This window comes from Callorhinchus milii, unplaced genomic scaffold, assembly GCF_018977255.1.
Source record: "Callorhinchus milii isolate IMCB2004 unplaced genomic scaffold, IMCB_Cmil_1.0 Scaffold8, whole genome shotgun sequence".
Taxonomy (NCBI): Eukaryota; Metazoa; Chordata; class Chondrichthyes; order Chimaeriformes; family Callorhinchidae; genus Callorhinchus; species Callorhinchus milii.
In genome coordinates, this window is record NW_024704749.1 from 9234182 (window position 1) to 9254560 (window position 20379).

Sequence of the window (20379 nt, forward strand, 5' to 3'; positions counted from 1 at the left end):
GGTTTAATGCTCTCCACCCAGTCTCCAGATCAGTTAGCAGGAAAGGCATATCATGTGTTACAACACGCTGCCTGGGAAAGTGGGTCAGGCAATAGATGGGCAGGAAATGACAATCCTTCTGGCTGCCCAAATTCTGAATAAGTATCCTTGGCAGAGTTTCAGGAGCACTCCGCCCATTATTAGTGCTCTTTACATAAGTACAAATCACCAACAAAATAGACCAATGCAGGAAGGTGGCAGTGGGGTGGTGGGGGAGGGGGTGAGAAACAGAAGTCAAGTGGTGCTAATTAAGTTACACAAAACAGGTTGGGGACAATACACTCGACATACGAAGAGAGACCGGCTCAGGCCAGCTCATTTGGTGTTTTTTTTTCCCTCCACTGGAAATTCTGTGCAGGAATTTCTGCGTAAAGCAAATCAGTAATTGTATGCACGCGCTCACGCAGTGACAAACACTAAATATGACTTGGGACAAAACACATTGAAACGGTGAAGTTTATTTAATCTTCAATTCAGCAGCTCACCCTGAAAACTGGAGGCTGCCACTTTTAATAGTGTACATTCGTCAATATATAGTATATATACCTTCACTGGAACCTCACTGGATCCCAGAATCTGTGAGATAAGACAGTCAGCAGGAATAGTCAGTGATCTGGGTAAGGTTTTTAAATCCCCATTTACATCTACAAAGGCTCTGCCAAACCGCAGCCCTGAAATAATACCGGTCCACGCAGAGTAAACATTGATCCGATCAACTGGATAAGAATTCAAACTCTCTACAGCCAGAGAGAGAGAAAAAAACCAGCAATATTTCATGCGCTGGATCGAGCGATTTCAGAACAGGTGATTTTGTTGGGGAGAAGAGAAAATCAATAACAGAAAAGAAAAAATCTCGGAAGAAGTTCGCAGAATACAAACAGCCATCACTGAAAGAGATTCGATATCATGTTTCCTAGCTACAAAATTAAGTTTTTCTTGCAATCAAACCCCAATCATTCATTTATTTACATAGTGTATGTCCTAGTTGTTGCAAGCTTCATCTTAGGTGGATTATAGTCAATCCCCCAACTCCCATATGTAATGATTTGGTGGAGCAAACGCCTATATATGTAGTGATTTAGAGAGTGAAGTGGTTCACGTGTAGTTGGTTGTTGTCTCAATCCTCAGTAACACTCGTTCCTCGCACCTCACCATGGTGTCGGAGCTGTGGAGCAGAGGAAAGGAACAATTAGACATTTTTGCCAAATAATGTTGTTTTTAATGTGCAGCACGGTACACTTTCGGGGGACGACGACAGGCTATTCTTTTATACCAGTTAGACTTCGAATGGTGCCTGCAATGGTTCCATCCAGTAGGAATCATTCAATGCAAAAAAATTGCAGCAAACTTTTAAGACTTTAAATATACTGACGTGCGATTGAAGCTCAGTGCTCAAAGTGCTGAATAACACTAACACCTCTATACAAGTCACCCCTGATAATAAGAATAATCTTATTAATAAGAACTCAAAAAGCTTCACGGGAAGTCACATCCAACAATGCATCTTACCCCTAGCAGTGCACTGGGTTGGAGTGTCAGCCTAGAAGATTATGAGCTCAAAGCCCCAACATGGGGATTGAACCCACAATCCTCCGACTCAGAGGCAAACGCGTTACCAGCTGAGCCAGGCTGACACCCAACTGATTCAGACCGTGAGAAGCAGAGCATTGAGGCCGTACTGTCAGGATTGCACACATTTAGTTTGATGGGTGCAATTCATAGATCAGTGTTAGATTCCCATCCCTATTGCCCTGACACCTGTCGGTTTTTCCCATTCCTCGGTTAAGATAACGAGAGGTTTGAGAGGATAAAGAGCGAGGGAACTATTCCTGCCGATAGGTGGTTCAAGGACAAAAAAAAAGGTGTGTGCATTTCAGATTAGAAGTGGGAGTGTGAAAGGGGAAGTTACAAATAGTTTAGTATCCCAGAGTTTTCGGAATACGATTTGCTCATGTGGGCGCTTGTTAGAGCAGAGACGATTAGGGGGAGTTTAAAAGAGAATAATAATAATAACAATTGCCTTTGATATAGTGCTTTTAATGTCATTGAGATGTCTCAAATCGCTTCACAGTAAAGTGCAGTGACTAAAGTGTCTTGTGGGCGAAACGCGGCAGCCAGTTGCACAACGCAATGCCCTACAAACAGCCGCGGAGTTTATCTGGGGGAATTGTTGGCCAGGAAACCAGGAGGAGCTGCCTCCTCTTTTCGAACAGTGCCACATGAGCTTCGACGTAGACCTGAGCAGACAGGAAGGGTTCAGGGAAAGAGCACAGAATTGTGATTGGGACAGGTGACAGCATTGCAGGAGCAAGAGTAAACTAACGGGTGAAATGATCTCCGACTCCTCAAACCCCCTGATGGCCTGCCTTTTTCTATCTTGCACGTAAATCACACGGGGCGGATTCTGTTAATAGGCCCCGACTGCCTGCCAGAGAACACAGTACCGATTTGGAAATTGCAAATACCCCGAAGCAAGTTAACTCATTGCTCAGCTGTGCCTAAGTAGGGGATTGAGTTGCTGCTGATCCGATTCCACCTGGCTCTGCACGCAATCAGGCGTTTCCCAGCTGCAGCTGAAAGGTGCCTCCAGTTAACAACTTATAAATTTTTGAGTCGAGGCAACGACGGAGCTGGGACGAACGCAACCATCTCAGCTGTGGCGTTGGCCGTGACTGTGCAGCACTCTCGCGGCAAACCAGGCCAAACTATGTTTCGAACAGAGTCCGAGCAAGCCCTAAAACTAGTTATTCACAACGCTCCCCTCCTCCCACAATAAGACTCAGTCCCTCCGCCCCGGGGTCATTAAGCAAACACACTTCGGTAACCAATGTGCAACAAGACTTCTCAAACTTCAGTAACTCGGAGGTGTGACGGTTATAACGTGAGCAATTCACAAAGAGTCAAAACAACGTGTGAAGATTTGCTGTGAGCACAATCTAAACAAAGGCAACCTTAGTCAAGCTGGTGTCCAGGTGGAATGGGAATAAAAAAACAATTTGAATCAGAGACCAGACAGGGGGGGGGAAAAAAAACCTTCAGATTCTACATTCATTCCTTCGATGCAATTGGATACTTATGGAAAACATGGTCTTGAGAGTTTTGTTTAACCAAAGTAGGCGTGGGTTAGCTCTGCTTTCAGTTACTCTATTGCTCGATAATCAGCAGTGCAAGAAAACCATTAGCGAGCTCAACAGTGAACCAAAAACATCGTCATTTAGGAAAGCCAGAGCCCACTTTAAGAACATTAACATATTTAAGAAGAACCTTGGCGCACACGAGAAAGAGGGGACTGTTGACGACTAAAGTGAGTTTGAGATCCTACAGATGTCTGACACGGCAATGCAATTGCTTGGACTCTCAACACACTGTGCCCTGGCCTGGTACAAGAGCTCAAATGGGATTGAAATTGAGAACTGATATCACAAAGGTGTTGCACGGAAATCACTGCTGTAAATCGAGCCCTTCACCCTGTTTCAAATCGACCGCCTCACCTGTAACTCTGCATAAATCCCGCCTAAACACCTTCCTCTCTGATCGTGCTTCCGGTCATCTTCCGCCTCCATCTCATTGCCCGGCTCGGAGTCAGACTCCGCCACTGTCCTTCGCTCCGGGACTCTACCCCTCGTGAAGGGCGCTATGTAACTGCAAGTTGTTATGGTTGTAGTGGTGCAGTCATTTCACGATCAGAATGGGGATGTTAGGGTGAGAAAGGAGACCCTGAGCAGACGGAACACGCAGGAGGAAAGGTTTGGGCTCAGCTGCTTCCTTCACCCTCAAGTCAAATGAAGTCTGACTTGGGCAAGATATTGGAGAGTTATCGTGGACTTGTGGAACAATGCTACAGCACATGTCTGTGCCTTCAGAGGAGAGAACATCGGGAAATAATAATAATAATAATAATAATTATCCTTGCATTTGATATAGCGCCTTATCACGTCTTTGAGACGTCTCAAAGTGCTTCACGGGATACACGGCAAAGTGTAGTGACTGTGCTATTTATGGGCGAAACTCACCCTGAGAAGCAAAACTGCATCTAAATTCTTAACTTCCTGAGTAAACTGGTCCATTGCAAGCTCCGCTTGGCACATCGATCCCACCCTCTACCCCACCCAACTCCTGACACTCACTTCAAACGGAGCCTCGGGTTTCCGAGACAAGTCGTGCTTGCGACAGTAGAAACTGGTTTGAATTCCTTGTCCCGAGATTTCCGCAAAAAATGTGAGACATTTTAAAAGTTTTGCTCTGTTTCTAAACATTTCCAAACAAAACACATTCTTAAATGATCAAAGCGTCAGAGAGAGAGAGGGGGAAAGGAGGAGAGGAAGAGAGAGAGAGAGAGAGAGAGAAGTGGAGGAGGAGAAAGAGAGTGAGAGAAAAAGTCTGAAAAATCCAACATCTGAAAAGGTCAAACAAGAAGTGAAAAAGACAGAACGAGTCAAAGATCGGAATTAAAAACAAACATCTTAGGCCTGAAGTATGTGAGGCCTCAGTGCTGTACATTTATACCATCACATTCCAACTCGGATAAACAAGAAAACTCGGTTTGCCAAGTAATTTTATGCTTGAATCAGGATTTCGATAAACTGCAAATTTAAAACAACACAATTTGCAGCCCAGTTAATCATGTAGTTTGCAGCTTAGCCTAAACACAGAACTCTCAAAAGACAGTCTCATCAAACGTTCCCAACGCAGTTTCGCAATTGTCCTGACTCGCCGAAGTTTGGCAAAAGGTGGCCTGGAGTATGGAGCAACCGAGATAAATCCAAGACACCCTTGCTCCTAGGTCAGTAATGGTGCCTTCATCCCTCCACACTCCTCTGTTTCCCTAGCAGTAAGCAGGAACCCGGTGGTTAGTCGATTGGCGGATCGCTTTTCCGGGAGCAATAATCCCTTTTTAAATCAAAATCGAGTCGCTCAATCCATGACTGTTTGTGGGGACGCTGCTGTGCGCAATTGGCTGCCGCGTTTCGCCCACAAAATATGCAGTTACTTCGCTTTACGGTGTGTTCTGTGAAGCGCTTTGCGGCGTCTCGAAGATCCGATAAGGCGCGATATCAAATGCAAGGATTATTATAGTATTATTATTATTATTGCTATTAGTGTTGTTATAACCACCGCCTTCCTACCTCATCAAGCTCCCTCTTTGTCTCGTCCTCCATCCGTCGGATATCGTCCATGGTCAGATCCACCCACCTGTCGATCCAGCAGAAAAGCTGACGGTGGAAGTTAGTGAAGATCCGCCTCTCTTGCTGAAAGAAAGCACGTTTGCCGGGTTTAATAACACTGCTAACAAGCACTCCGGGATACTATTCCGGGTGAAGGGGGCTATATAAAGGCAAGTTGTTGTTGTTCATAATGTGGGGGGAGTGGGTGGGGTGGGTGTTGGGGGGGAAATGCAATGTGTTCAGGATGAGAGGATGGTTACTGAAGCTGCAATATTTCAGGTCAGGGGTTCAGATGTGGAATCTCTGAAGAACAGTGTAATAATCCCTGCAAAAAAAGAAAAATGAATCATTTGGTCACTCAATCCACGACAGTTTATGGGAGGCTTTGCCCACGATATACACAATCAATCCACGTCACAGTTTGATCTGTGAGGCGCTTTGAGACGTCTGGAAAACGTGATGAGGTGCGGTGTCAAATGCCAGGGTTATTATCATCTGCTGGAACCCGCCCACCCACCAGCAAGCGGCTGGGCACGAGAGGAGCATCGGCAGAGACCTCTGACTCCGAGCAAGTCGTCTGCCTGCTGCTGCCCCGACAGGGGAAGAAGCCAGATCAATAGCCGGCATTTAGAAATGTTGCAATTATTCTCCGGGTGAGACCCTACCTTGTGAATCATGTTTTCTATTCTGCTCTGCAGGCCCCACCATTTGAACTTCACAGTCACGAGCTTGTACGCGCACATCCGAGGACTCTCGGGGTCACTGGCCAGCTCTTTCTGTTGGAACAGGACGGAAAATAAAACGCTTATTAATTCAGCAGCTACGTGCAGACGAAAAAAAATCCAAAAAACCACGGTATATTTTGCTTCTCAGCGACTGACAAGCCCCTCACCTTTGCTCTCTGTGCCCTAGCTCCCTGCCCTGCACTTCCCCTGCAGTTATTGTCCACATGATTCCAAGTATTGAATTACTGCAAAAACTTCTCCCCTTCGCAACTTCGCTTGTTCTTAAATCAGATTTCAAACTTGCTATTTACCCAGGCTTTCTTGCTCTTTCGTCTCTGCTTCCCTTCCCTGGACTCTGCCATTCTAAGTCTCTGATCACCTTCCACCTCTGCTATTTCAAGCCTGTCACTACCTGACAAATCCCCACCCGCCCCTCACTGTCTCCCCTCTCTACCGCCCTAGGCCTCTCCAAACCTCTTTTGCTTTCTCGGTCTCAGAGCATCTTCCTTGTCCTTGGAGCTGCAGGACAACGATTTGCAAACTTTGTTAGCTGAGTAGCCCAAGTGGGTCAGCCAAGGTGGCTCGCTGCACAAATATCTGCTAAAACTGGAAAAACATGGAAGCCGGAGGAGGCCATTCAGCCCCTTGAGCCTGCTCCGCCGTTCTATGAGATCACGGCTGATCCCGACCTCAAATCCTGTGGAGATGAGAATGTTACACACAACACAGAAAGGGGGGCAACACGCAACTCAAGGAATCAATCTCTTTTTAGAGATGTTAGAGATGTTTATAGCCATCACTGGTTAGAAATTCCTCACTTGGCATGAGTGCAGGGTGGCTATCCCCTTCTGAAGCTCTGGATCACTCTTCCTCTATCCCTCCGCCTTGCCCCTTCCTTCCCCTGTATACAAATAGCCATGCAAATGCAAGTTGTTGTTGAAGCCTCTCCCACATCAATTCCACGGAGGCAGAGTTTTGGGAGATTTGGTTACAACACGAAAACCTAACAGGCCACAGGTCCAACATCCAGTATGCCAACACTGCCTCCACCGGCCCAGAGTGCCGCAATCTCCCGTCGAATTTCCTCTCTGGCTGCTGAATTTATGAGGCATGTTACTGGGGAATTTACGCTCCTGATATCAATTTTCTCGTACAACACAACACCCATTTGATTCTGATCACCTCAACAACTTCCTTATGTTCCGAATACAAAAGTAACTTGAGGATGCCAAGTAAATCAGAACATTCACCAATATCAAATTCTTCACGGTCAGCCAAGAAATTCTCAGATTTAATAGGATTGGATTTGTCCTTCGGAGCGAGCAGAACGGCCAGTTACAGTGGTCCCTGGGTGTGTGTGTGTGTGCAGCTGACACTGCTTAGATGTACGGAGCAGGGGTGGTGCTCCAATATCTGCTTTCTGCCCCATGTTTTTTTTATATATATATATATACATACGTGTGCAGGACCAGAAAGATGGCTTTAACCCCTTCAGAATCGAGACTCCTCGTAAATCCTCAAAATCATCTCATTCGCTGCGTGGCTTGTGCTTTCGCGATCCATCGGTGTGCAATTGGGTCCCCGAGTTTCGCCCACGAAACAAACAGTTAATTCACTTTACAGTATATTCCGTGAAGCGTTTGGAGACGTCTCGAAGACGTGATAAGGCGCTGTATCAAAATCCAGGGATTATGATTACTATTATTATTATTATCGTCATCTTCTAAACACCCATTGGGATTGCTTTAAGTTTATTCATGCATCAACCAGTGGTTAAGTGCTCCAGGACGCTACCCTGTGTGAAGGGCGCTGTACAAATGCAAGTTGTTGTTGTTGGTGGTTTATGGCTCCTGTCCGAGCCACAACTTGCACATTCCTAAACGCCTGCCGACAAAACACACAGTCACTATATTTTTTGTTGGGGGGTGGGGGGGGGGGGGGCGGGGGATCAGCTGGATGTCTGATACACGTGGAAACCTATCACCGTTGCTTAAGAGTATCCAAACCAAGCTGGGAATTCCATGCATCCCATCTACAGACAGAAGTCCCAGAGATAGATTGTTGGAATGAAACACTCTCTCTCTCTCTCTCTTTCTCCTTGGAGGGAAGAATCCTGTTTAATTCTGGAAAGTATTAGGCGCAGGTTGGCAAGAGCCAAGGCTTGGGGACCTCAGAGTGTGCGTGCGTTGGGGTAACTGCTGGAGTCTAACCAGCTAAAAGCTCTTAGCTTGCCATTGATATTGCTGTCTGGCAGGCCTTCCTGCTGCTTGTCTCCCTTGGACCCGCTAGGTCTTTGGCTTGCAGGGTTAACAAGAGCTGAGTGGGATGATTCCCTGCCCCCAGTGACCGGTCTGCTCTAAACACATGATGTGGTTTCTGGTACCAGTGCCACGCTTCATTAGAAAGGTTTTGGTAACACTAATGCTATTGATACTGTTTACTCCAAAGCCAGAATTTGTATCTAGAAACAAATGAAATATTTTTCGGAGCGGTGGGGAGTGGGGGGAAGAGGGAACAAGTAGAGAAATACAGCTTTAAAGGTAATCATCTCTGAAGCCAACAAGCACAGCACGGTGTGTGTGGGGTGGGGGGTGGGAGCGAGAGGGAGAGAGAGGCAGAGAGAGAGAGAGAGAGCGCAAGAGGAGGAGTTGATCATCTTGTGTAGACAAGGCTTTGTGAAGCTTAACAAGGGGAGGCATTGTGCTGCCACTGAAATGTGGATGAATGTTTTGTCAACTCTCCATCCACGAGGTTAGGCTGCAGGTGGATCATTTTCACGGTTTCTCTCTGCAGCAACTTTGGAATTAGTTCGACAGCAAATAGTGCAGAAGATTACGGCACCAGGTATGATGAGGGAGGGAGGGAAGGAAGGAGAGAGGGAGGGAGGGAGCTGCTTTTCTGCAGCAGTATAGCATTCCCGGGCTGAAACCCAGATCAGGTTTCAGTACGCTAGTGCACCTTAGAGCTTTCTGCCCCTAGACTGGGACTGCTGTGCCTCAAACAGGGTCAGCCTTCCACTAGGTTAGCAGACGTTTTCCTGCTATTTATGCCTCTCACTTTCAGATGGAATTCAAAGACGTGGTTCATGTTTTGATTTTTACAACAGGGATCGGGTTGCTTGGAGTAATATAAAAATAACCCTCGAGCAAGAGACTGGATCCTCTTGACAATACCAAACGGTAGAGACTCTTTGTTGTCTTGCTAGGCAACAGGTACAATCAATCTTCAGTCTTGCCATGGAGTAGGTTCATCCAGGTGTGTCCGAGTCTGGACACATTTATTTTCTCTCAACTCTCCCCCACCTCTCCCCTCCCATCGCTGTGTGCCCAAGACTGGGTATCAGGACATGATTACTAACTAAATAATAATAAATGATCCTTGCGTTTGATACAGCGCCTTATCACGTCTTCGAGACGTCTCAAAGCGCTTCACAGGATACACTGTAAAGTGAATTAACTGTGTATTTTGTGAGCAAAATCTTAGTTACTACTGGATATCAGGACCTGAACACTAACTAAATTGTCGACACTTACTGAATCAGCTCTGAAGTTCCGTGAGTCAGACACCAGCACTGCTATGTCTCATCAAGTGAATTTCAGCATCTAATTATCATGACCAGATCTGCTCCACAACTGACATCTATTAGAGTTCCTCTGTCTGAATTGGTTCAAAAGCAGTCAGGTAAAAGCACTGGGAGCAATGCTGCAGGAGCACACTAAGCCACACGTGAAACATTACAGCACGTTTCAATACAGAAGTAGTCAATTTAGTCCATTAAATCTATGCCACTACTGCCTGTGGCAGCCTCTTACTTTATTAATCAGCCTCTTACTTTATTAATCAGCCTCGTACTTTATTAATCAGTTTCTTACCTTAATAATCCCACTCTTCATCTCGATCCCACATCCTCTAGTGTTTTTACTTTCCACCTGTTTATCCAGCTCTTTTCTGAACTCTTCCATTGATCACCCTCAATAGCCACTGCGGTAATGAATTGCAAACCCTAATGCTCTGAGTAAGGACATTTCTCCTCATCTCTCCCCTAATTTTTCTGCTAGGAATTTTGAGTCTATGCTTCCTTGTCACTGATTCGATTTTCCTCTCTCTATCCCGCCTGTCCCTTCAGTGTCTTGAACAACTCTAATATCCCCAGTCAATCTCCTCTGTTCCAGGTGGATTAAAAAGACCCAATTCTCATATCTGGCATCAACCTAATGAATCTGCTGCAAACTCCAGCCTCTTTGATGCACTTGAAGAGCAACAACAACAAATTGCTCTGTTGAGGAGTCCTGTAGCTCAGTGGTTAAGAGCACTCGCCTTGCAAGCAAGAGACCTGGGTTCGATTCCCGACAGGGCGAAACCTCAGGCAAGTTTCCTTACTCTACACTCCTGCTAATAATCCCTCAAGAAAAAAAAACACTAATAAAATTGGTCACTTCAATCCACGACTGTTTGTGGGACATTGCTGCGTGCAACTGACTGCTCCATTTCGCCCACAAAAAATACAGTTAATTCACTTTACTGTGAAGCGCTTTGAGACGTTTAGAAGATGTGATAAGGCGCTATATCAAATGCAAGGATTATTATTATTATTTTATAGTGCCTTTCACATCGAGAGGACAACACATACCTCCATAGAAGCAGTTCAACCCAACACTTTCAATCTCTGAATTTAACCAACATTTTTAAGCAATGTCCCCACCACAGAGAGGCCTTTTAGGAGAGGGTGCAACAAGTTCATACCCTGACTACAAAAAATAAGGAGCTGTGGTTGTTCAGACTTGCATCAGAGCAGAACACACAACACTGAGCTAAGAATCGTATAAAATGCTCCAGTATTATTATTCAAGGCTCACAGTCTAAGACCACACTCCAACGCAGTTTAAAGTGAGGAACTCTGCATTTTCAGAGGTGCTGCTTTTCTAGTGGCTGATGAGCGAGAAGTCGTGACACTGGACTCTTGTCATCTAAGAAAAGAATGTTCAAATAAACTGCAAACATCCCACATTAAAACTCTTTGGTGGAAACTCTAAAATCTAAAAACCTATGACCAACGTGTGTGTGTGTTCTCTCGACCCATTCCACAAGTTGTTTGGATCATTTTGGGGGATGAAAGGCCAGCCCTGCTCAGCGTTTTTTTTTCTACCCGGACGAGAATGAGACGAATTAAAAAGTCTCGACGCTTTCAAGAAGAAGTTTAGGGATCAGTCAGTGTACAAAGTGGGAAGTGGAAGCGTTCTGACAGCAACTGGTCGCTGTTTGCCGGCTCGGCTGCTGGTTTAAGATTACCACCTCCACCCAAGCACATTTACTGAACGAACCAAGGTCAAGCAGGTGTCATCTCGTAGAGTCAGTAAGCTGTCAGAGCACGTCTGTGCTGGCTGAGAAGGTAGGTCTGGGTGTGGTGCTTATTACAGCAGTTCCCAGCCCTGAGGGAGAGGAACACAGATAATACCCGTGTGCGTGGAACCCCAAGTTCAATGAAACCCAATCCTACCACTGTCAGAAATCTTAAAGCTAGATTATTGAAGCAATTTTGAAAGTTAATGTGCGTTACAAAGAGCGATTCATCTCGTTTTGCCCAAGATCGTGGCAACTTAATTACTTCAGAACATCTTAAAACTCAGTGAATGATTGCATTTTCCTTGTAAGGCATAAAGGTTTTGAATTGCAGACACATCATTTCTGCTCTTAAACAATGAAAAACCCTGCAGCGTGAAGCCTTGGAATCTATGCATCAATGTGAACTGGAGCTTCCAAACACACACAGCCCTCAAACAAAGCAACCCCCACCCTCCCCCTCCCCTTAATACAACAGTGAGACAAGAGCAAGGAGGAAGCTGGGTGAAGGTTTAGAAATAAAAGATAAATTACAAAGCTTGGAGAGGGAAGGTGACCATTGGATTCAGTAGAAGAGTTCAGAAAAAAAATACTAGTAATGAGGGCGCAGCGACGGATACAAAACACCATGTCAAAAATTCCCAACATTACGTCATTGAGAAACAGTCGGACAGAAACCGAGTGGGTGGGGTTTGAAAAAAGGGAATGAGAGAACAATGAGGAGACAGCAAATAGTAAATGACTACTTCTTGGCATTTTGGAACCCAAAGGGGGAGGACACTGCAAACATCCATCCATATCCATGTTGAGCTCCACCATGATGGAGAGACAGAGTCTATCAGATAGGCTCGAAGGGCTGAAAGGCAGCAAATCCCCAGGGACAGGCCAACTGTGCCCCATCGTCTTTAGAGCGACGAGACAGGGGATTTGTGAAGGGCTGACAGATGTCATGAGGGAGCCAATCGCCAATTCCGACAGTCTGGAAGCAACTTAAATGTGATTCCCATGTGGAGTATATATAAAAGGCTGCGATCGAATGAGAAAGGTTCCCAATCGCTCGTGACCCAATGGTTTGAAGAAACAAAATACGATCCCCATCATTTCCTCAACAGATCACGACCTCAGTTCATGCCATCTTTTCTGGGGGATACTGAGTGGAAGCCGAGTGTCTCTGTCCCACCAGACAGAAGTGGACAGATTGAGCACCAAGGTTTGAAGGAAGAACTATCAGCGGTGATGGGGCAAAAGTGCACCTTTGTTAACCACAACGAATTCTACTTGTATAGCGCCCTTCACGTCGGAACGACGTCTCAGGGCGCTGTTTGTTAAGACGCTTTTGTGACTGGATTTAAATGGCTTTGGTTTCCCTCAGAAAGAACGTAGATGTGGGATATTTTCCAAGCACCAGTTGATCTGAACGGGCACTGACTGAGATCAGAAATAATGTCAGCCCAGGCTGGCACAACAATTACCTTTAATCAATACATTCCTTTCACTTTCAGTGTACAGTAACGATTTTCCTCAGCCACAGGCAGAATTGTATTACTCAGCCCCACTCGCCTTCCTGTGCTCCTCTCTCCCCTCTCCCCCCGCTACACCACAGGTATCAAAACAGTTTTAAATCAGGTCCACTCCATCTAGGGGATAGCATGTCACTGAGACACTGGAGCTAAACAGAGAGGTTATGGCTCCCTGGTGTATTTTATCCATCACACAGCAACAGATTAGGGAAGTTTCAATGGTTCAATCCCAGATCTGTGTTGTTTTCACTGGAAAGACAGTACAAATAGCGCTACAATTAGTCTCAGGGGCCAGGCCTGGGGAGAAGAGAAAACCGACAACTTGTGGTAAGAGTGTGTGTTGTAGAATTAAGAGGTTTGGAGGAAGACCCTTGTAGTTGTTTGAGAATAAGATAACTTCTTAATTTCTTTCAAATGTTTTCAGTTCTAGCCCGGTTCAAAGCCCGGTCGGTTCAAATTCTGGGTAGAGGGTTTACTGTATACGTTCGGGTGTAGATTAAGGTGAATAATAATAATTTGGTCACTTCAATCCACCACTGTTTGTGGGGGATGCTCCTGTGCGCAATTGGCTGCCGGGTTTGGCCCACAAAATATGTAGTCAATTCACTTCACAGTATATATTCTGAGCAGCGCTTTGAGACATCTCGAAGACGTGATAAGGCGCTATATCAAATGTAAGGATTATTATTATCATTATAATTATCATTATAAAGTGTTACACAGATGTGGAACTTCACACTTTCATAGAACAGCACCTGTTTTTTGTAACTTTACTGAGAAGCCTTTTCACTTAATTCCCCTTCCTCTGTACGTCTGCCCCCAGTCCTTCTATATAATTTTGTCATTAATATACCACTCACCTCCAACTGCAGGAGGATTAATTAAACATTAAAATGTTCTGTCTGGATAAATGCCAAGCCTCAAACACTCCATTTGACAAGGACACTGTTTGAAGTTTGATAAAAATATTCAAATTCTGCACTGTGTGACAAACTTATCTACAATAAAGGAAGAAGCAGGCTTCAAAAAAATTTGCTACTTCAAAACATTAACGTTCTGACATTTGCGTTCAGCAAATGAATATTTCAGCAATTTGAAATATCTAAACTTAGGAAAAAAAAAAGTCTCAGTACCTTGCAGTAAAGATTGTGCAGTCGACAAGTGAAACATGGAGACTGAGGCGTTGTCAATTTGTGTCTGGGAACTTTTATCTTCCAACACACACCATGTTGTGCCAATTGACCCAAACAGGAAGATTAATCTAGACAGGGAGGAAAACTTCCTACAAGAACTTTGAGCTTGCTGGAAACACAATCGCCAAGGGTGGATTCGGAATCAACCCACAAGTCCACGTAGCAACAGATAGTGGTGATCTTAACACAGCAGTGGTACATAGGGGCAGGAGAGGTTAAGAGGGAATCAGTCCAAAGACTACAGTGTAGAACATTGATGGTACACACACTACCGTCCAGCAGGATGTGGGTTGACATCAAAGTTACTGCTGTGTTGTAAGTCTGATTAGCTACGATTTTACAACCGTTAAGGCTCTCCCGATGACTAAACTTCTCAGCAAATGGAAAAACCATACAAGTCAGTAAGATCTCATCGATCCTCTGAGATAGCTGATCGTAAACGAGGAAGTGTTGGCTTCAGGGTCTCAGGTTATAGAAGGTAATCGTTTTAAAAAATGGTTACAGGACCGATTCCATATGTTCAGAAAATTAATTCATAAGGCTCGAGAATGTAGGAGCACAAAGCAGATAAAAGGTTAAAGAAGGTCCTATCTCTCTTTCTCTCAGCAAGACTTAACCTAATTTACCTGAAGAATAACAGCACATTGCATTTGTATAGCGCCTTTCAAGTCAGGAGGACGTCCCAAGGCACTGAAAGAAGAGGCATTTGGAGCAAGAAAACTTGCCAAACGCTTTGTCCTGCCTGGGAATCAAAATAAAGGCCTCTCGTTTACTGCTCCACTGGCGGTAAACCCACCTCACCCCCACACTAAGCAGGTAAAGTAGACAACTTATTAACTAAACAACTTCGGTTCTGGAAAAAGATCTAATGTTCACAAGAGATCGTTGAAAGTTTGGTGTTGGGAGGATGTATTGCAGTGATGCATTACGTGCATCTCTCTCAAACATAAAAGCTGCACTGACAAACACCCTAAAGAAGCATCAACAAAGTACGTAGGTAGTTCAGGACATATGTGTACCCAACCGCCAGGAAAGTGGAAGGCGAACTAGGTCTTCTTTCGTCTGGTGTTTCTTATGTTCTTATTAACACAGACGGGAATGTTGCTTCCCAAAATCCTCAGTCAGGGAATGCCCAGTTAAGGAGAGAGAAAAACTAAAGATCGTAAAGTGCTCCTCATCTCTGGAATCAAGTCCTTGACGACTGATCCTCCATTGTCTCCAGCTAAGATCCGACTCGATAAGGAATCTTTGACCCTCAAAGTGCCGATTCCTTCAAATACAATGAGCGGCTCCTGGTCCTGGAATAACGTACACACATATATGGAGTATTTCCAAATGCAAAGCCCATTTAAGGATACGATCCTTGCAATCAAGAGAACCAAACTGTCTGGTGTTCTCACCCACCGAGGGAAGTTGAGGCATTCTAAATACAATGCACTTTATGCCACGAGAAGGAAGTTTGTTTGGAGCCAGTGCCATTTCTTCAGCAGAAATCAAAGAACGAATACAATTCATGTTTCAAGTTAAAGATCAAAGAGGTGATTTATCGAATGGAGCTTTGGCTTGTGGAGACCAGCATGTAACTCAGTTGTACACATTTTAAATGTGGAGTTGTAGCTCAGTGGTTAGAGCACTCGCCTGGCAAGTGAGAGACCTGGGTTCGATTCCTGGCGGGGTGAAACCTTGGGCAAGTTTACTTACTCCGCACGCCTGATAATAATCCCTGAAGAAAAATAATTTGGTCACTTCAATCCACGACTGGTTGTGGGGACGCTGCTGTGCGCAATTGGCTACCGCATTTCGCCCACAAACATACAATCAATTCACTTTACGGTGTATTCCGTGAAGCGCTTTGAGACCTCTCGAAGACATGAAAAGCACTATATCAAATGCAAGGATTATCATTATTACACATCATGGTGAGATCAAAAACTCGCTACGTCCTAAGAACCTTCAGACGATGGGACCCTTCTATAAGCAAGATCTATTCTAAGATTTGGATTCTCTTGAGTCTATAATAATGGTTTGATAGTTCAGTTATTTACTCCCTCAGTCCATCCTCATTCATCTCCTGTGGCTTCCCATGCCCCAGCAAGATGACATCAAGGTTCCTACCCTCACTTTCAAAAGCCTCCGTGACTTTGCCCACCCTCCTGCCCTGGCCACTTCTTCTTCTCAGCCTCACCAGCTTGTGTCACGTCCTTTGCCCGTTTGCCCCCAACTCCAACATGGGTGGCTGAGCCTTCAGCCACTCTGCCCCTATTCTCAGGATAGACTGCAAAGTGACTTGACTGCGTACTTTGTGGGCGAAACTCCGCAGCCAATTGCGCACAGTTCCCCGCAATCAATTGTGATGAGAGAGAAGGGGGAGAGAGGGAGAAAGAGAGAGAGAGAGAGAGAGAGAGAAAGTGGGAGAAGAGAGAGAGAGAGAGAGAGAGAAAAAAGGAGAGATGCAAGACAATGAGAGAAAAATATGCTGCCAACTCCTTTCAAGCTGGTAAGCTAAGTCCATCACACAAACCGGTTATGACACCAGCAGTCAGGAATCCTGCAATGTGCCCAGGGGCTCATTTGCAGCAGGATCTCGGGTGAGATGTGCTTGCATCGTATTACCGCAATCTGTGTAAACCGAGGGGTATAACAAAGCCCGAGAGTTACACTGGCAATTATGAGCCAAGTTGCTGATTTTGGCAGGATCGCCTCAATAGGAAAACTACAGGCCTTGCCAAACTCGGTGGAATGGAGGGAAAAACTGTAGCAGGAGTCTAAAAATGTAGCCTCTTCCCAGTTAGGATCAGTAATGTTTGCAATGTTTTCTTTGCCTGCAATGTCAACACCTCGCTCCCCTACCGTAGCCAGGAAAGACAGAAATAGACTTTCGTACAAAATGCAGAGTTAATGGTTCGACAGACGTTACGAAATTGGGCCGGTTTACAAAAAAAAAAGGTAAAAAAAAAGAAGAGAAAAGGAAAGAGTTGAAAAAAAAAACCACAAATGGACTCCGAGAAACGAGAGGGAAGCCTTGCTCCACATTGCACACAAGAAGCCTGGTGCACTTCCAGCTCAGCATAGATTTCCTCGCTCCTCCTGCCTGTTGAGCAGAGTGTCAGATCTGACCCCGCTGAAGGCAACCTTTAGGCGAGATTCTGCCAGTTTTCGCGCCAACGTCCTATACGATGAGCGCAGTGCCATCTTTTCCTTGTCCCACGCTGACCATGCTAAAATATGCTTTCGAATGCCGGCCTTCTCTTGAACGTCCGCACGTTTTGCTCTCCGAGGTCTGGCTAAGCTACATCGTACTCCCTGCCTGCGAGGAGCAGGTAAGGTATTCACCGTTACGATGTTGTACATCTAGTAGAAGGTGTCTGAACACAAAGTGCTCCCTTCAGACTTTCCTTCCCTTCTAAGTGCGGAGAAAACCAGGCTCTGTGCCGTCAGCACCTGCTGTCAAAATAAAAACAGGCTGCGCAATGATTTGCTATCGCTCTGCTATCAGTCAGTACGCTGTATGTAACGCACACACACAACCCCCCACCCCCCCCCACCCCCATTAGTACCAACAGCCTGTAAATGCCATACCTCATTGCTGCCAATAGATGTCCTCAGCATGCTTTCCAACTGCAACCCCCCTCAGTTGAGACAGAATTAGCAACACCTATTGGCAGGAATGGAGCTTCTATGAAACATCATCGAAACCAGCGATGGGACGGGATACCAGGCAAAAGCCAGCCAGAAATGGGCAAACTTATGGGGAACACGGATGGGCCCGCAATCACCGGCGGACCCAGGCCCGGGGGACAAAGGACCGAAATGTCTTAAAACGAAAGAGGCCATTTATCTCCCGAGAGATTCCAATCCCATAGCAGCAGCCAGAGAGCTCAACTTGCAAAGGCAGCCACAGACAGGAAATCACTCCCTGTGAGCAATAATCTGACCCCCATTTCACCAAGTTTGTATTTAAAAACAATTTATCTGAATCACCAGGGACCGCGGACTCGACCACCAGCACAAATGCCTCAGGTCCACCAGCTTCCATCAGATTCCTGCTCATTTAGGGAAACCGGTTTGTTCGATTAAGCTGACGTTTTACCACCATACATACTTTCCAGTCGGGCCCCAGCTGTCCTCGGCCAGTCTTTACCGACTTGAATAACGCTGGGTCCTCGTCAGCTTTGTAATCCTGTGTAACGAAGAGAAAGGAGAAGCAAGGAGTCAGCAGAAGGCACCTACAATAGCCCACTTGTCAGCAACTTACACCTCTGCTTTGATTCATAAATAGTTATTGATAAACTTGTGATTGGAGACAGTGTCCTACATCCAGCTGAGGACATGATGCTGCTTGAGGTTTGACAGTTGCAGTATAGTGCGATGCACCCTAGATCCCAATTATTACTGCAAATGAGCAGTAGCGTGGAATGAGACAGCCTGCTGGCTTAGTTAGCTCTCAGTGTGCGAGCGGACCAGGGAGTCTGGGTGCCTTTCAGCCTGGGGCTCAGCGGTTCATCATGGCCTGCCACCAGCTGCAGACTTCCCATCTCATTATCCCTCATCGAGCAGTGGTAACAGAGACAGCTGTAACGTTTCCAACTCCTCAGCTAGCAATGCTCAGAGGCCAGAGCGTGGTGTGCACTCTACCTAACCCGAGCAAAAAAAAAAAACACAGCAGCCCTAGTGGAGTTACTGATTGTGCGCTCAAGTCAACATCTCCTAACGTCAATTAAAAACTCTGTGTCATTGCAGAATTATACATTGCTGATTTAGCCATAGGAGGATGCCATTCAACCCATCCAGTTTGTTCCGTTGTGGAGTCCTTGTGTAGCTCAGTGGTTAGAGCACTCGCCTCGCAAGTGAGAGACATAACATCATAACATACATTACATAACATGTAGGAACAGGAGTAGGCCATTCGGCCCTTCGAGCCTGCCCCACCATTCAATCACGGCTGATCTTCTAATCTAACTCCAGCTAATAACCTGACCCTGCCTTATCCCCATATCCCTTAATCCCTTTTGCAATAAGAAATCTATCTATCTCAGTCTTGAATATGTTCAAGGACTGAGCGTCAACAGCCCTTTGGGGTAGTGAGTTCCATACATTCACCACCCTTTGAGTGAAGAAGTTCTTCCTCAACTCAGTGCGAAAGGGCTGCCTCTGATTTTAAGGTTGTGACCACTGGTTTTAGTTTCTCCAACCAGGGGAAACAATCTCCCACTATCTACTCTATCATGCCCTTTGATGATCTTATAGGTTTCTATAAGATCCCCTCTAATTCTTCTATATTCTAGAGAATATAGGCCCAAATTGGTCAGCCTATCCTCGTAACTCATCCCCTTCATCCCTGGTACTAACCCAGTAAATCTACGCTGCACCCCCTCCCAAGGCAAGTACATCCTTCCTTAAATAAGGAGACCAAAACTGCACCCAGTATTCCAGGTGTGGTCTCACCAGGGCCCTATACAGTTGCAGCAAGACTTCCCTACTCTTATACTCTAATCCTTTCATAATGAATGCTAACATACCGTTCGCCTTCCTAATTGCTCGCTGCACCTGCAGACTAACTTTCTGTGATTGGTGTACAAGGACACCCGAGTCCCTCTGGACGCTAACACATTCCAATCTCTCCCCTTCTAAAAAATAATCCTCTCTACTGTTTTTGCTACCCAGGTGGATGACTTCGCACTTCCCTACATTATACCTCATCTGCCACCTACCTGCCCAATCACCTAACCTATCTATGTCTCACTGCATTTTTTTTAATGTCGTCCTCGAACACAGGTTCGATTCCCGGGCGGGACGAAACATTGGGCAAGTTTCCGTACTCCACACGCCTCTGTTTACCTAGCAGTAAGTAGGAACCCGGTTGTTAGTCGATTGGCGGATCAAAGGTAATAATTCCTTCATCGAAATCAAATCAATAATAAATCGGTCACTCAATCCACGACTGTTTGTGGGACGCTGCTGTGCGCAATTGGCTGTCGCGTTTCGCCCACAAAACATACAGCCGATTCACTTTACAGTGTATTTGGTGAAAGCGCTTTGAGACGTCTCGAAGACGTGATAAGGCGTTGTATCAAATGCAAGGATTATGATTATTATTAGATCCAGGTTGCTTAATCTCTTTTCCTTTCACCCTTCACCGCCAAAGCATCGATCTCACTCACTCCGCCTTAAACATCTCAATTGATTCTGCTTGAACAACCTTCTGGGGCAAAGCATTCCACGCACTCGCAAACCCTCTGTAGAAAGAACGGCTTTATGATCTCAGTTCTAACTGTCCTTTGCACGAGATTATTTGCATAAGAGCCTTTGAAACCACTTCAGATGGTAACAAACTTAAATATAAGAATGACATCGCCTCTGGATAAAAACTCTCTCACCACCTGCTGCTCTTATTTAC

The 20379-nt window shown here is 45.5% G+C and overlaps 1 protein-coding gene across 1 annotated transcript in view; it reads right to left on the reverse strand.

Annotated features, from left to right (window-relative positions):
* Positions 1–477: 477 nt before the first annotated feature.
* The window catches only part of LOC103188031 (phosphatidylinositol transfer protein beta isoform), a 47629-nt gene continuing 27727 nt past the window's right edge, over positions 478–20379 (reverse strand). The window contains exons 8-11 of the mRNA XM_042337765.1: positions 18085–18162; positions 5870–5980; positions 5166–5288; positions 478–1204 (exon numbers count right to left, since the gene is read on the reverse strand). Of these exons, the coding sequence (XP_042193699.1) occupies positions 1157–1204; positions 5166–5288; positions 5870–5980; positions 18085–18162 (360 nt within the window). The 3' untranslated portion in view covers positions 478–1156. The remainder of the gene's footprint in view (positions 1205–5165; positions 5289–5869; positions 5981–18084; positions 18163–20379) is intronic.